The 16,685-nt window shown below is 40.2% G+C and overlaps 1 protein-coding gene across 2 annotated transcripts in view; it reads right to left on the bottom strand.

The window, feature by feature from the left end:
* The window catches only part of Dph5 (diphthamide biosynthesis 5), a 28,667-nt gene that overhangs the window by 2,087 nt on the left and 9,895 nt on the right, over window positions 1–16,685 (bottom strand). For both annotated transcript variants that reach the window (XM_029538139.1, XM_021196500.2), the window contains exons 4-7: window positions 14,772–14,880; window positions 5,145–5,265; window positions 2,081–2,120; window positions 529–632 (exon numbers count right to left, since the gene is read on the bottom strand). In XM_029538139.1, the coding sequence (XP_029393999.1) occupies window positions 529–632; window positions 2,081–2,120; window positions 5,145–5,265; window positions 14,772–14,880 (374 nt within the window). The remainder of the gene's footprint in view (window positions 1–528; window positions 633–2,080; window positions 2,121–5,144; window positions 5,266–14,771; window positions 14,881–16,685) is intronic.

Genomic DNA, 16,685 nt, shown 5'->3' with positions numbered 1-16,685 from the left:
GTGCCCATAGGAGAATGAGACAGAAACATTCAAGCAGGTCTCAACAAACAGTCCAGTCCAGACACATTGTACTGTATATAGATCACATACTTGGTCTACCCATTAGGCGTGCAAGATAAACTCTTGTCTTTATCCTAAAGAAAACTATTCTGAATTTCAGCATTGTTCAGGAAAAAAGCAGAATAAATGTATTTATGTAGGACAGATAATATTGACTAGTAATAAGTGGTACCTACCTCTCTAGTTTATCAAACATTTATACATTAGCATTTTAGCATAAAATCTGATTATAAGTCCTTGATAAAAAGTCATTTTTAATAATTTAAATTATGATAGTTTTAGTTTGAAGAGCTTGAATCCTGTGGGATTTTAAATAAAAAACAAAAACAAACAAACAAAAAAAAACCCCAAGAAATATGTAAGGAGGTAAAAAAACGCTGACCCTGCTTCAGTGTGGTCTGAGTGTGTATCAGATATAACATATGTATCTGTAGGGATAGCAGAAGACTCTCATGGGGGCCTAAGTACCTGGTTCCTCCCCGCGTGCTCTCTGATTTTGAACAATCTCTAGAAGCTGCTGGGCTGCCTGGTTCACACTCATGTACCGAGGAGGTTCATAGATCTTTCTTCCTCTGTAAGCACAAACCAGATGTCAGCCTTCTTTCCCAGGACATTTCAATGTAGCATTCAGTGCAGGTCCTCCCCAGGTCCTCCCGAGTGGCACAGCCTTCACTCAGCAGCCTTCACGTGATACCCACTGCTGTAGAAACCAAGTCTGGGTCCAGTGACTGAGTTTCTTAAGCTTTTTTTCTGTCGTTCTACCTGAGCTGTCCCCAATGATAGCAAGATGGACATTCTGACAAGGATATACATGTGAATCAGGTTTGTTTATTAAAAGTGACGCTTTAACTACAGCCATCCCAACAGTCAAGGCAGCCTACACTCCCTGCTGCTTCGGGGTTTGTTATTTTCATGGTGCTGGGTCTGGACCCAGGGCCCAGGGCATGCTACTGTTTCTGTATTAATATGTTCCTGTATGTTCTTCTTACTTCTTCCTCTAAGAAAAGGAACTGTCAAGACCTGAAAATCCTCAGCAGTGATGTATGTTTATTTCTGCAAGCCTCAAAAGCCTGGCAAGTTTACCAAATGATCAATAACAAAAAAATGAGAGTCCTGAAAGTTTCAGTCTGCACTGATCATTTTATTGTTCAACAATTCTCTAAGTCAATACTAACCAGCAGAAGCAGAGCAAATGCTCCAGGCACTACACGAACCAGTTAGAGACAAAATTGGTTTTAATAACATGTAAATATATTTAATCTAATATCATAATATTAGATTTGAATATCTAATTCACAAATAAGTTTAAACATTGTTTTATACCAAGTCTTTGAATCTGAGAAGCACTTTCAGCACATTTTCATTATTATGTTTTTATCAGAAATATTTAGTATGTATATAAAATGTATGGTCATAAAACAGACTTCTGAGGATACGTTGGAGGGAGAGCATAACTAAATATATTGTACACATGTATGAAATTCTCAAGGAATAAAAGTATATTTAAAAAATAGATTTATATATTAAAGTTGTCTCAAACAACCTGAAGGTTTTGAAATCACTAGTGTAAAATTAAATGAAAACTTGGGTTCCTCAGCTTCATCAGCCATATTTCAGGAGCTCACTGGCATGTGTGGGGGAGTTGCTGTAGTCCACACTGCCTCACTGAGAGAGGACCCCATCTTCATACACAGTAGGAGTGAGCCCCAAAGCAGCAGCAAGCAGAAGCTGATGTCAGACTTAAAGCCAAGGGTTTGAACTCCCAGTGCATTAATTCATTCCATCACATTTACTGGGTGACCATTAAATGCCTGTCACTGGTCTCTGTGTTGGAGCTAAGAATTCTACTGTTCCTTTTACCCAATCACCCTGCTCTTTCTTCGGTATGAAGGCAAATATTCACTGTGTAGCTGTTCTAAGAGCTCATTTCTCAAGCATCTTCAGACTTGGGTAATTGAAATAAAACTTACGGACTTTTTCAGCGAATTAAAACAGATGTGCTCACCCTTAGCAGACTCACCTGATGAGGTTCTCCAGAGACTGCTCCTTCACTTTGATATCTGTAGGGAGGAAGAAACCTCTTTCAGTTCGGTTATTTTACCACAAATCCTTCATCTTCCAGAGCCCTCTAAATGCAGATCTTTGAGTTTGTGGTGTCTCTGCTAAGATTTGTGTGTGGCGATTTTCCTACTAAGGTTAGAGAGGAGTGGAAGCCTGTGGCTATGGAAAGGCCCCATACTAGAAAGCAAACGGGAGTTTGGCCCTGACACCACCCTGCAGGGATCTAGTTCCTGCTGGAAAAGATAAGGGAAAGCATTAGGTTAACAGTAGTATGTGCACTGCCTAATAGCTAATAACTTATACTCCTACACTTATCTGTGTTTCAGGCATCAGACTATAGAAGCCTCAACGATGACACATAGGCCAAAAATAGATTCTTACCATATTTTGAAAAGAAATGTTTGCTTTCTTACAAAGGGTACAACATACCATAAAAAGGAATGAATATTTTAGTAACAGGGCTTCTGGGGTCTATGCCAGATACCAGGTACAACAGCGACCTGCACACAACCGCTACACTCATGATGTCTGACAGGGCCCCATGGCAAAGATTTGGTCCTTAGCATACACTCCCACTGCTGCCTGGCTGAACTATTTGGAAATGCTGAAAAGCCAGACAGGCTCTGTGTCCTCACAGGAACTTCACACAACAAGGTCAACAGCTGCTTCCTGCTTTACATGCAAAATGAATGGTTCAGCCAAAGTTTGTTTCTGTAAAAATAAATATGTTACAACCGAAGAGTCTCTGGCAGGTTTCTACAACTTTCTGAAGTGATAGCAAAAGTGTTCCTTATTGACAAATACTAAAAAGTTTACCCAGAAACTAAAACAATGATCAACCTCTTCTCTGGTTTTCAATGTTTGTGGTACTAATGTTAAGTATTTCCCAAATGTGAAATATTATTTAATAGTTCTATTTGCTTGGCACATAAAAAAAAAAAAAAAAGAAAGTTATTGAAAAAAAATGGCCTCTGATACAATTAGTAGTAGAAGCCATGTTTTACTTTAAATGATGTCTTCAGTACTAAGGTAAACACCTCTATTAATTCATTTACCTTGAACTTGTAAAATGTAACACGTTTACTGAAAGAGATGTAACCACAGATGTCTACCGAGAATGTGGGCATTGCTCCCCTACTACCTGCTCCCAGGACCATCTGAAACCATGCTTAAGCAGCAAGTTCCAATTATTTCATGCAGTCGTTGTTGATCTACTCTAATGCTTTGTACTTAAAAGTATCTACGTAACTAATGCTCTACTAACTTCTGACGATATCACTTATATCTTGTCTCTAAATAAATTATAAATTTTTTAAAGCTTCCTACTAAGCTTTTGCTTCCTAATCCCTTAAGAGGCAGACTCATAGCAGGCATTAAACAACTACATGCTAATTTAAATGATGAGATTCATGGTTTGAGAATTTGGAAGCCTGACACCCTATACTCCATACCCAAATAAATAAATGAAATGAAATAAGGCAAACAACAACTGTCTGAGTCATTGTTCCATTGTCATGAAGAAACACCAGAACCAATTCTTATAAAACAAAGCATCTAACTGGGGCTTGCTAACAGTTTCAGAGGCTCAGTCCATTATCATCAGATTAGGGAGCATGGCAGCATGCAGGCACATACAGTGCTGGAGAGGTAGCTGAGAACTCCACATTCTGATGTACAGGCAGCAGGAAGAAGATACAATGGGGAAACCTCAACGCCCTCCCCCCTCCATTGACACACTTCCTCCAGTAAGGACATACCCACACCAACAGGCCACGCCTCTTGATCCTTCTAAGCCTTCCAGATTCCCACTCCCTGATGACTAAAGCACTCAAATATATGGGCTTATGGGGGTCATTCTTACTCAACCACCGTCATAATATAAACAACCAAAAAAAAAAAAAAAAAAAAAANATTGACCTGTGATTGGGGTTGGTAAGATGGCTAAGCAAATACACATGCTTGCTGCTTACAAGGATGACATGAGTTTGATCCACAGGAGCTTCTTTACAGTGTAGAGAGAGAGCTAATGAACTGATTCCACACGTTATCCTCTGACTTCCACACATGTGCTGTAGCATGCACATGTCTATACACACATACAAATAGAACAGTAAAAAAAACTACCACAACTGGTTTGAGAAGCACTCTTCTCTCAACCCCATGAGGAAGGGTGGTTTGTTTTATGGTTTTGTTATTGTCATTTTTAATTTGATATTATGAAGGCAAAAGCCAAGAATTGCTTCTCAATTATTTTCCAGATGGTAAGTAGAGACACTAGGATTTTATCTTCTGGTTCCAACTCTAAATATCATTTCAAGGTTAATTTAAGATGCCAGCTGTGTTCTGGTCATCTGGAAGAACATGAACATGTTCCAATTATTCCTTTCTAGAATATATAAGCTTGGTAGAGGCTCTGAGACACGTGACTTGTTAAACATTGTGATCGCTGTTAGAAGGTAAAGCCCACGCTCATCTGAAATGCAGTACTGTTACCGTGCTGCACAAAGCAGGCCTAGCCATCTATGTTACATAGGAAATAACCCTTGGGCACGACAGTACAGTGAAAGGAGCTGGGAATAGCGGGGCATTTGGATTCTGTCCTGTTAACAAGTAAATGAATGGTACTGGGAAAAGCTCAGCATTCGACATCATCTGCATAACAGCTTCTAACTAAATGATCTTGGAGTGTCTTCCAGAAGAACCATTTTGTGATTTTAATGCACAATATCCTAGAAACAGCAGAATAAATGCTGAACTGTAAGAACAATGGACAAACTTGTAAATACAGACTCTTGGAAAGGATCTCTAGGTTACATGCGGGGGTGGGGGGGGCAGCGTGTCTCAGCGTGGACATGGATTTATGTGGCATTTGGTGCTGAGCATCTGAAGAGCGATAGCCTGTGTCCTTTCCCCGCCACCCCTACCTAGCTATTTACACAACAGTTTTAGTTCTATCACAAAATGAAAATAGGAGATTCTGACAGTTGCACTGTGTGGGGGTGGAAGGTCTTCCCAATGCTTACCCAGTAAGCACAATGTGTGCATGCCATTGTCTCGGTTCTTCTTCACCTTGTCAAAGAAGCTCTCTGGTCTCCAAGTGTCCGTCCAAAACACAATAGAAACTGTTTCTCCAAACTTGTACAACTAGAAAAAGAAAACATTATTTAATGATATGACAATCACTATTGTTAGGTCAAGAACCCTGAAATCAGGCTGAAGACATGGTTTAGGCTGAGAGAAGGCTCAGTAGTTAATTGTTAATACCACACTTGCAGGGGACCCAAGGTTAAGAAGCTCATAATCACCAGCAACTCCAGCTTCAGGAAGATCTCACCCCTCTGGCCTCTGTAAGCACCTGCACTACATGAACTTACTGCTCCCATATACACATTACAAAGTAAAAATCAATCAATCAATCAATCAATCAATCAAACCTAAGAAAAAAAGAACACAGAAATAAAAATAGCTTTCAGGACTTACAATAGGTTTCAAAAGTTTAATATTCCCTTTCACTGATAAGACTAAGAACAAATGACTAACCTAAGGTCACACAGCTAAAATTAAATAAATACACAAACTTAGGTTTGAACATATGTTCTTATCCATTATATCAGCTTAATAAAATCACAAACCACATACTCACTCCTGCTACTGATTTCAAACTATACCCTCCTGATTTAACAGTATCTTTGCCTTTCATGTGAAAGTCCACCAATAAGGGCCTTTCTCCAAACCTCCATCCCACCCCAGTGTCACCTCATTTCCCCATCACCATAACCAAGAAGACTGACTTTTTAAACCACAAGCTACACTAGCCCACTCAAGGACAGTGAAGCTTTAGAGGCTGGCTCTGGAATTTGCTAGCTGTGCAGGAACAGTGCCAATACAACCCATCCCCAGCTATGGGATCAACTGACACATAACCATTATTCACAGGGTGAAGTTACTTATTAATATTATAATAGTGTTTATAGGGGCACTGTACAAAAGAGATCTGTTTTCCAAGACAATATACAGGAAAGCACAATGCTAAAGTTAGAGAATGACTTAATTCTTCACCTTAAACAGTTTAATAAGACTTGTAAGAAATTACGAAAGTGTAGACATTGAAAATCTAGAACCGTGTCACAGGTTAGAAAGCATTTAACTTTCCTAAGCCTTGTGTTCTTCTGTGAAAACAAGGAGTTGGGTCCCAAGGTGGCACTGGTGACGCTGTGTCCTGTACTACAGCTTCCTTCCTTCTCACCTTGCTTTCAGAAGCTGTGGCAAGAGATGCCAGAAAGCAGACAGGAAGGAAGCGAGGAAAGGTGGGGTACTCTGGGCATGCCTCCCTACGGCTCCAGAGCAGCTTACAGTTCTCAGGCTCTGTATACTGTGGTCTTACAAGCTTTATCAGCCACGTCACTTCTTGAGTCCTAAAGGGATGGTCATCATGTCCTTAGTATGCTACAGATTCCAACTTACCTATTAAGGAGCTTTATTCTCAAAGCCCATTTGAAAGTTATCCAAACAAATCATCCTCAGAGAAGCCAAGCTACATGTTACATGCTGTAAAAGCTGTGTTCACAGGTCAGTATACAAAGACCGTGCTTTTCCAAGTATTCAGTGTTGCGACTTCCTGCCCTGTCTAGCAGGATTTCCTCTGTCCTATGTGAAGCCAATTTACCCAACAAAGAGTGACTACAAATCACCTACTGTGTGCAAGGTACATAGTAGACACATGTTTAAAATGATGAGGAAGTAAATCTCTGGCCCTGTGAAAAAGGTGATAGCTCAGAGAGCTGACAAAGGCTCTGGGCTCACAACAGTGGTTCTGGTTAGCTATGAGGTCACTGACAAGTCAAATGACATCTTGCATCTAGAAAGGACCCTCCTGCACAGTGAGCATAACCAGAATCCTTGTAAAGATTGAATAACCAAGTGCATACTGAGTGCCTACTCATGCCTCGAAACATGGATAGGGCTTAGTATACGATGTAATAATGTTCATGATTATATGAAGATGTTCTGAACTGCTGTGTCTTGATAAAATCCAACTGCTCTCTTTATTAGCTGAGATAGAAAAAAAAACTAAATATGCATAACTACTCTTAGTAAGCTACATTTAAAATAGACAAGCTCAACTAGACATCTTTAAGGGAACTTGTTACTTCCCATCAAACTTGAAACACTTATGTTATTCTATAAAAGCCTTCAGGAGAAAACTGTAATTCTATATAAATAATTAAGAGGCTCTAATATTTTAAAAAACATGGACACAAAACCATGGAAGCAAGGAAGCTAAATTCTTCATTCCAAGAGAGAGAGTGAGCAAGCCTCGAATAGAGCATCGGGATGCTAGTCACATCGAACAGAACAGGAGTGTTCTGTGTGAGAGACTGTGAACTGCCCAGTCTCACTTAGGCACTGCCTTTAGGACCCTGATTTATAACGGTGGCCACTCCTGTGGCAAGGGTGCAAACTCCTTCAATGAATGCTGGAACATTATGCAAACAGTTTCACCTCTGAGATGCTAGTGCCTCAAAGAACAGGAAGATCAGCTCTCTGCGTTTCACAACCGGAGGGCTTACCAGTAAACGGTAAAAAAGAATTGCAGCAAATCTCAGCGACAAGAACTGAGGGCGCAGAAGCCTGAACACCAGCTGCCTTACAGCTCTGGCCTGTGGGCTACCACCATTCTTCCCAACAGTATTATTGTTTCAAATCTGGCAATGTTACTGCTTTAAACCTAAGTTTGAAAACTACAAAAGCAGCTATTTTTTTTTCAGAAATACTAGGGGAAACATAGATATGTTCTGATTTCATCTGCAATAACTTAGAGAAAAAGCAGTCAGTCTAACTTGATCCTGGATCATGTTTTGCTAAAGAGAAAAGAAAAACAAAATGAGGAAAACAGAACCCTTCATCCAGCCAGCCAGCACCTGTGTAAGGTACTAACTATTGAAGCCAGTCACTGTGTAAGGTACTAACTATTGAAGCCAGCCCCTGTGTAAGGTACTAACTATTGAAGCCAGCCCCTGTGTAAGGTACTAACTATTGAAGCCAGCCCCTGTGTAAGGTACTAACTATTGAAGCCAGTCACTGTGTAAGGTACTAACTATTGAAGCCAGTCACTGTGTAAGGTACTAACAATTGTGACGGAGTGAGAGGATGCATAAGGAAGATGACTACAAGGCCATAACCAGTCCCTACTGATATGACATGTGGATACTACCTAATCTGAGAGAACATTTGTCACACTCAGAGAAAAAGCACCTGAAGAGTCCAGAAAGACAGACTGTGAAGTGAACATTAAAGAGAAAAAAAAGGATGAAGGTGCAGGGGTGAGCATGGGGAAAAATGAGGACGGACTACGTAACAGGGCGTCTTACACAATTACCTAGAAAGAGGAGCTAGCAGCTCACATTACTGATAGCTTCCTCAGCACCCAGTCCCATCATCTCCAGCTGCATAACTCCCAAGGATGCTGACTACTCCAACAGTTCCCCACTGCTCTGAGCCCCTGACACCACTTGTCTGAATGGCTCTGACAGCCTCTAAGTCACCTCACTGCCACCACCACTGCCATCTATTCACAAGTCCAGACACAACACTGTTACATGTATGCATCTATTTCGGGTGTATGCACACATGCGCAGACATGCATGTGGCACAAAAAGACCACCTGTGCAAGATGGCTCTCTTTCCACACTGTAGGTTCTGGGCGCTTTTACCTCCCGAGTCATCGTGTACAGTACAAGTACCCAGTGCAGGTACTCTGTAAAACTCTACTCTACTGGGATTTAATACTTGTTATCTTGTATTTAAAATGTTTTCTGTGGTTTACTGTTTTCTTAAATGTGATAAATTAAGAGTATATATATATTAGAAATTGTAACTTGCTAAAAGAAATCCATTAGGTTCCACATCCACATGTAGGTTAAATCCGTGAACATGAAGAGAAAGGAAAGTTAGCAGAAGGCCCAAACTGCCCACCACAAACCCACTGACTCAAGGGCGATTAGTTTTCTTGTCTGTTCAGAGTACTGATCTTGGAGACATTTTGTCATTGCTCTTATCCTGAATGAACTTTGTTTCATTGATATTACATTGATTTTTGCTGATACTAAGATTATGAATATGGCTACACATGAGGTACATATGTTGACTGTGAAATGTCACAGAAGAACTATAAAAAGCTTTGGTTTCATATATAAGTTGGAATCCATTTGTGGACTAACTATAAAGAATTCTATTTTAAAGCACATCACTTCAAAGACAATAACTGATTTGGAAGGCAGAAGACACGTAAGCAGTCTGCCTCAGGAAATACCGGTTTCACATAGGTTGTTTTTATGGTGCTGTGATAAATGCAGTGGGGGACGTGAAGGTGAGTGAGCTAAAGAACTGATGGTAACTATGTGATCACTGTCTTTGTCAGTGTTTCTATTCCTGCACAAACATCATGACCAAGAAGCAAGTTGGGGAGGAAAGGGTTTATTCAGCTTACATTTCCATACTGCTGTTGATCACCAAAGGATGCAGGACTGGAACTCAAGCAGGTCAGAAAGCAGGAGCTGATGCAGAAGCCATGGAGGGATGTTCTTAACTGGCTTGCCTCAGCCTTCTCTCTTATAGAACCCAAGACTACCAGCCCAGAGATGGCACCACCCACAAGGGGATCACCCCCCCTTGATCACTAATTGAGAAAATGCCTTACAGCTGGATCTTGTGGAGGCATTTCCCCAACTGAAGCTCCTTTCTCTGTGATAACTCCAGCTTGTGTCAAGTTGACACAAAATTAACCAGTATAACCACCAACACTGCACATGGGAGAGGCATCTGTGACCGCCAACACTGCACATAGGAGAGACAACTGCCGAGCTGTCTGAGTAGAACAGTTCAGTGAGACCCACAATCTAGAAAGAACGATGAATCAGTGCTCAGAAACAGTGGGTAGAGGAGATGTGGTGGGACACGTGTCATGTCAGCACTTGGGAGACTAAGTTAGAGATGGTGAGTTCAAAGCCAGCCTTGGCCATTTAACCAGACCATGTCTCAGAAAATTAAACCAAGGGCCAGCAAGCTGGCTCAGAATGTAAAGCCACCTGGCTCAGAATGTAAAGCCACCTGCCTCTCTCTAACTCTAATGACCTGACTTTGACCCCTAAGATGGACATGGTGGAAGGCTGAACCTATTATACAAGCTGTCCCATGACCTATATGTATTTACTGTGACACACATGCACCCCACCACACATACAAAAAGGCAAATTAAGACATTGAAGGAAAATAAAAATAAACAAACAAAAGTAGAAATGAAATCAAAATAAACAATTAAATAAAAATTTAAAACAAAGTTAATGGGAAGAGAAAATGTTTAGTAACTATGCTAATGAGTTGTCAAATAATAAGAGAGCTTAGGTGAGGTCTGTGGCGACAGCCATGCAGAGCTCTGCTCTCCTCATTACCCAGCTCAATGTCCCTTTGTGGTGCTGTATTTTCATCCATTACTACATATACATGTCCTAGACTACAATGAAGCTACCTGATTCTGGGAAGCCTAACAGTAGGAATACTACAGCATCAACAGTACCAAGTATTGTTGTTCCACCTATAGGCTTGCAGACCCCTTCAGCTCCTTGGGTACTTTCTCTAGCTCCTCCATTGGGAGCCCTGTGTTCCATCCAATAGATGACTGTGAGCATCCACTTCTATATTTGCCAGGCACTGGCATAGCCTCACATGAGACAGCTGTATCAGGGTCCTTTCAGCAAAATCTTGCTGGCATGTGCAATAATGTCTGCGTTTGGTGGCTGATTATGGGATGGATCCCGTGTCTCTAGCTACATATATTGCAGAAAATGGCCTAGTAGGCCATCATTGGGAAGAGAGGCCCCTTGGTCTTGCAAACTTTATATGTCCCAGTACAGGGGAATGCCAGGGCCAAGAAGTGGGAGTGGGTGGGTAGGGGAGCAGGGTGGGGGTAGGGTATAGGGGACTTTCAGGATAGCATTTGAAATGTAAATGAAAAAAATATCTAATAAAAAATTGAAAAAAAAAAACAGTATCAAGTATTGGTGTCATGGAATGAAAACAGAAACTAGGCTGTTACTTTTTGAAAGTAATATACACTTTTCTAGAGTAGACGTTCACTATATAAACAAAGGAATGCATGGCAATACTCAGCGCCACTTAGGCAATAGCCAGAGAAAGTGCAAGTGTTTCACAAGAATGAGAAAGTTAGACAACCACCCACAAGCTCCTGGAGGACGGTGTATTACTGCATCTGAAGGCGCTTACCAAGCAGGCTCTGAGTAGATAGATAGTGTTTCCTGAATGAATGTCTAACTTGTAAGCTTTTAAAACAGAAATTTTCACTAAGGATGATACTTGTGGTACAGAATCCTATGACCCACCATTGCCATCAATAACACTGATCAACAACAATCTCCCACTGTCCAATAAACTACCAAGATAAGGAGACTACTCAGTAGTCTCCGGATCTACTCTAATTCTGAGCAGTTCTTGCCAGCTCCTTCAGAAAATAACGAAAATAGACCAGCTTCAGAGGGCGACAAACAGACAGTGTAAAAGCCTGTGCCCACTCTTGGGTTAGGAGTCTGTAGCTGCTCTGCACTGAGGTGAAGATGACGGGAGGCATGTCTGCTAGGTCTTCCACGGCACTCCAAGCCTGTGTTACAACAACTTGATGCCTATTTTTGAAATTGTGACAAAGCCTTCAGAGATGTCAGGACACCTCCCAAAAGTGAAACCTACGTCCCTTTCCAATCCTGAGCAAGGAAGAGCCCACTACCATTCTCCATCTGGCAGGTGTATTTCTGGTAATCAGCTTCTGCTCTGTCAGTACGTTCACTTTCTAAGATCCTTAACGGCCTGTGTCAGTGGTTCTCAAGGCATGTCCTACAGATGCAGTCCCACTTGAGCACTTGCTAAAATGTAAATGCTCTTGGAGCTCGACATGGCTCTGCAGAGTGTGTCCTGCTCTTCCAGGGGACTTGAGACAGTTTATAGGTTGGACAGTTTATAAGTGCCTATAACTAGAGTTCCAAGAGATTCAATACTCTCTTTTGGCTTATGTGGCACCACACGCACCCACACAACAGAAACACATACATGCATGAACACTGTCTGTGAGAACCAGTTGTTCAGGTTAGTGTCTTCTACAAATGACAGTCCACATAGTAAAGAGAAAAAGTCCAAAGAAAGGAAAGGAACTCCTGAAGATCTTTCATTATGCATGATAAGTATGCATTTATTTACTAAATGTGCCATACAGTCATAGCTGACCCTGCATGTCTATGCTTCTAATTCTAATTTGACTAACTATGGAGCAAAAATATTTGGGGACGGGGTAAACTGTTTCTGTAGTTAATATGTACTACTTTTTCTTATCCACCCCTACACAATATAAAACTGTGATTTTTTTTACCTAGCACCTGAACTGTACTCTAGAAATGAATTAAAGTGTCTGAGAGTCTGTGTGCAGGCTGTATGTATGCACACATTACAGCATTTTAGAGAGGGAACTTGAGCATCTACAGATCTAGCTCTTCAGTGGTCTTAGAATTAGTAGTTAGTGCTCAGGAAAAGACTGGTCATTTCTTAAAATGCCTTTTAGTTAGAACTGTGAAAACCAATCCCTCTTCCCCTGGAGTGTGACTATTTTGGGTGGCACAGAGATCTGTCTCCATAGAAGCTTCCTGAGGATCAAAGGAGCAGGGCACAGCCAGTTCCGCACAGACGCTATCATTCCACAGGCAGATACTATGACATAAGACAGGGACAGAGTCTCAGCCGTCTAGAGAAAGACATAGTTAATCATGAAAGCTAAATCTTTTAAAACAATATATTAAACATAAATACAATCTCAGGAGCTTATACAGAAACGGTCAAATGTCACAGCAAATTCCTTCCCAAATAGACCTCTGCTATTTTAGATACAGAACAATCACCTCTTGAAACAATTCAAGATTGTAAGGACAAGGAGAGAAAATTTAGTTCTTAGTCTGCACAACAGATACACGTGGGAGGTATTTGGTTTTCAATGTTTAAGAAAATAAAACAAAAACAATACTTCTGGGGAAACATGATAAAGGGCTACTTTCTTCACAAGGCCGAAAATTAAAACAAACATGAAAAGTGTATACTCCATTAATCTGATATTTCTGTGTCATTTTTTAAAAAATCACGTGTTAATTTATTTCTTCTTGTGTGGTTTTTTGTTTTGTTTTGTTTTTTTTGTTTTTAGTAACCATTAAATCTTTCAAGGTATTACTGCCCAAAGGGGAGATTTTTATTTCTTGTTTGTTTTATGTCTTTCCTTTCCATCTCTGTTACCAACTCAGAAACATTTCTAGGAGTCCATTTTCTCTACCCCACACGTTCTTTGTAGCATTAACATGTTAGAGTTCCACTCTGCTCCAATATAGAAATGCTTTCAACTACACAGACAAACTGGCAAGAGTTGTAGTATACATTTTAAACAAAAAGCATACAAATGTTTACACCAGTGCACATGTAATAAATAACTAAGACCAAGGGGTTAAGTACCAAACAGACTCATGTAAATGTTTTATGTGATTCTTCACAATCAAATTATTTTAAAATGTATGATGAGTATTAGTCAATAAAACTAAGATATTCTTCCAAAGTAACAAACAGCTGGTTTTAACATTCTTTGTAAACACTTGTTGAATTTGTTGAATGCACATGGGGATCAGCTTGCAAGAGCCAACCCTCCTTCTCCCACGTGGGGGGGTCCCAGAGTTAGGACTCAGGCTGCTACACTTGGAGGCAGAGTCACTGGACTATCTCTTGGTAGCAAATGTATCTTTTAAAGAATATCTATCCAGAGGTGATGGATTTCAGCAAGATATATCAGGGAAGGCGTTATTTCATGGATTCTAGGATGCATAATAGGATTTTTTTCCTATTAAGATCCATAGAGATTGAGCATGTCCTCATAGACAGTTTTTTAAAAGGTACTGCTGCCTATGCAGGGACCACAGTGGCCATGGACTGTTCAGGCCTGAGCATCTGAACAGATACCATACTGGGGAAGTGGCTGCTGATAGGTTAAGACTAAGTCCTGGAAACATCAATAGAGCACTCTTTCCAGCTCTCTGAGCCACAATTGTTAGAGTTAAAAGTAACCAACTCTTCACACCAGCACTTGTGACATGGCCTTAATGCCTTCATCACTGGCTTACAACTCCTCATTCATTTAAGAAACACAGCATCACTTGCTCTCAGTGAAAGAGAAAGGGATACTGTGTGGGAAACTCAGGCTCAACCGTACTGATGAGGTCACTGAAAGACTACAAAAGCGTCTAGGAATACTTAATGCAAATGTGTTTAATCTTTCCTTTTTATGTATGTACAAGATTGACATAGAGTTAAAATCATTCTGTAGCTAAGTTTATATGGCCTGTTGGAAGAAAGGGTTAAAAAAAAGAGAGCTGCAAGAAAGGAAAAGATAATAAATTATAGGGAAACAGTATTAAAAAGTCCAGCATATTGAGGAAGAGTACATTATCAAATTTTTAAGTTTTACAGTTCATGAAATAACAATAAAATCAACTTAAAAGCTTACAGGAAAACAGGACATTCTTGCTATGTTACGTCTAGCACTTCCTTTGTGGCATTACCTGTAAACCACAACAGCCTACAGCGTTCATTATGGAGGCATTGTGAATAACTTGATAAGGGATGCCCAACTTTGTTGCTCTCAGAATAAGATCACTGTGTGTTGTAGCCCTGTAGTGAGAAAACAGGTTGAGTTAAGCGAATGGCATTAATCTTCCATCCAACTCATGAATTCAAGTCAAAGAGACAACTGTTCTTCCCCGGATTCCACTAGGCACCTGCAGTGGTCCTTTATTTGGATCTTATAGGGATGCAGTGTTCGTCTAACCACATCCTCACAAGATGGAATTCTAACGGCAGCGCTGACAGAAAGGGACACGCCGTGTCCTGATATCTGCTAAAAATGTTTCAAGTATATAAACTCAGCAATTTGACTCTTGTCTCAGGACTTCTTTAGATTAGTTTTAAGAAACTTTAGCTGGCCATTAGTAATGAAATCAACTGGCATTCCAATACATGTATATGAGTAATGATCAAAGTGACTTATTACCTCATTTATCATTTTCTTGTGTTCAGAATACTCAGACACTTCTTTACTATTTATTTCAGAATATCCAATTGTCACCAACCATAGTTTCCTCTGCATTGTAAGTTATTAGAATTGCTCTGTCTCTGCTTCGCCCTGTGCCAGTGCCAGTGCCAGTGCCAGTGCCCTTGCCAGTGATGACCATCCTCATTCCATCCCCTTCCCCGGGACTCTTCCCAGGCACCGGGAACAGTTATCCTAATAGCTATTTCTATATATTAATGTTTGGCTTCCACATGGAAGTGGGACACCTTACATGACTGAGTTTTCTCCTTTACAGTTCTATATGTGGTACAGCTAAACCAATTCTGCCACACTGGGATTTGTTTTCATATCTTAAAACTACAGGTAAAACACAAGACATGTTCACAGCCTGTTGGTCCTTCAACATATTAAAATTCTGCCTGCTAGAATTCCATTTAGAGTTCATAATTGTGTGCAATCTTTCAATCTGTAGGTCCTTTCAGTCTGGTTACTGTATATAATGTGTGTGTGTGTGTGTGTGTGTGTGTGTGTGTTCTGACTATTAACTTTCCTTTTTGAAATGTGTGATTATATCTAAGTAGGCTGGCGGTGGTGTGGGGGAAGGGAGTTTATGTACATATAAATTGAATACTGTGACATGTAATCTCACATCAATTTAGAATGGCATTACTAGAGGTTTTTTTCATCTTGATAAAAATGCTAAGCCCTACTGGGGAAAGCAACATTAGCATGTTTGAGAAACTACTTAGAAATAAGCAGAATCTGTCAACTAGTCAATGCATACCAAGTAGACAGATCAAGGGCTTACACCCCATGAGGCGGCCAGCTACAGATTAAAACATGCCCACCAGGGAAGCCTGTGTTTAATCACACAACATAAAATAAAACCAGTATAAAAATTATCAGCAACTTCATTTATAGTATTTAAAAAAATAACAAGAATGTCAAATGTAAAGAATGTTTTTAATACTACCTTGAACAGAATCTTACTACTAAATTTAAGCACAAGGAAAAATAAATTAGTTATTTGATGAGGGTGTTAATTTTTTTTTTTAATTTAAATTGCCTTGTGGGTGAGTTACTTAAATAGATGAAAGAAAAACTGGTTTAAAATTTATCAACCTCACAAACTCACTTGAAATAATCAGTTAACAACACACACACAGATAGGCTTACTATCTACCAAATGTAGGAACTGAGTTACATAACCAGAACTAGTAAGGACATTCTGCCTTAACAGCACACTTGTTATATCGAATTGTCTTAAAGGCAATTTCAAAAGAAAAGATGCAAATTGATGCAGTCGATGGAAACACCCAGGTACATGAAGGAAGGCATCTGCAGCAATGCTACCATGATGGGGGGTAGGCAGCTGGGGGAAAGGGTGGGCCAGAGGGGACCTGGG

Source organism: Mus pahari, chromosome 4 (assembly GCF_900095145.1).
Source record: "Mus pahari chromosome 4, PAHARI_EIJ_v1.1, whole genome shotgun sequence".
Lineage (NCBI taxonomy): Eukaryota > Metazoa > Chordata > Mammalia > Rodentia > Muridae > Mus > Mus pahari.
The sequence above is the reverse complement of the archived record's forward strand: the minus strand, read 5'-3'. Positions and strand labels throughout refer to the sequence as shown.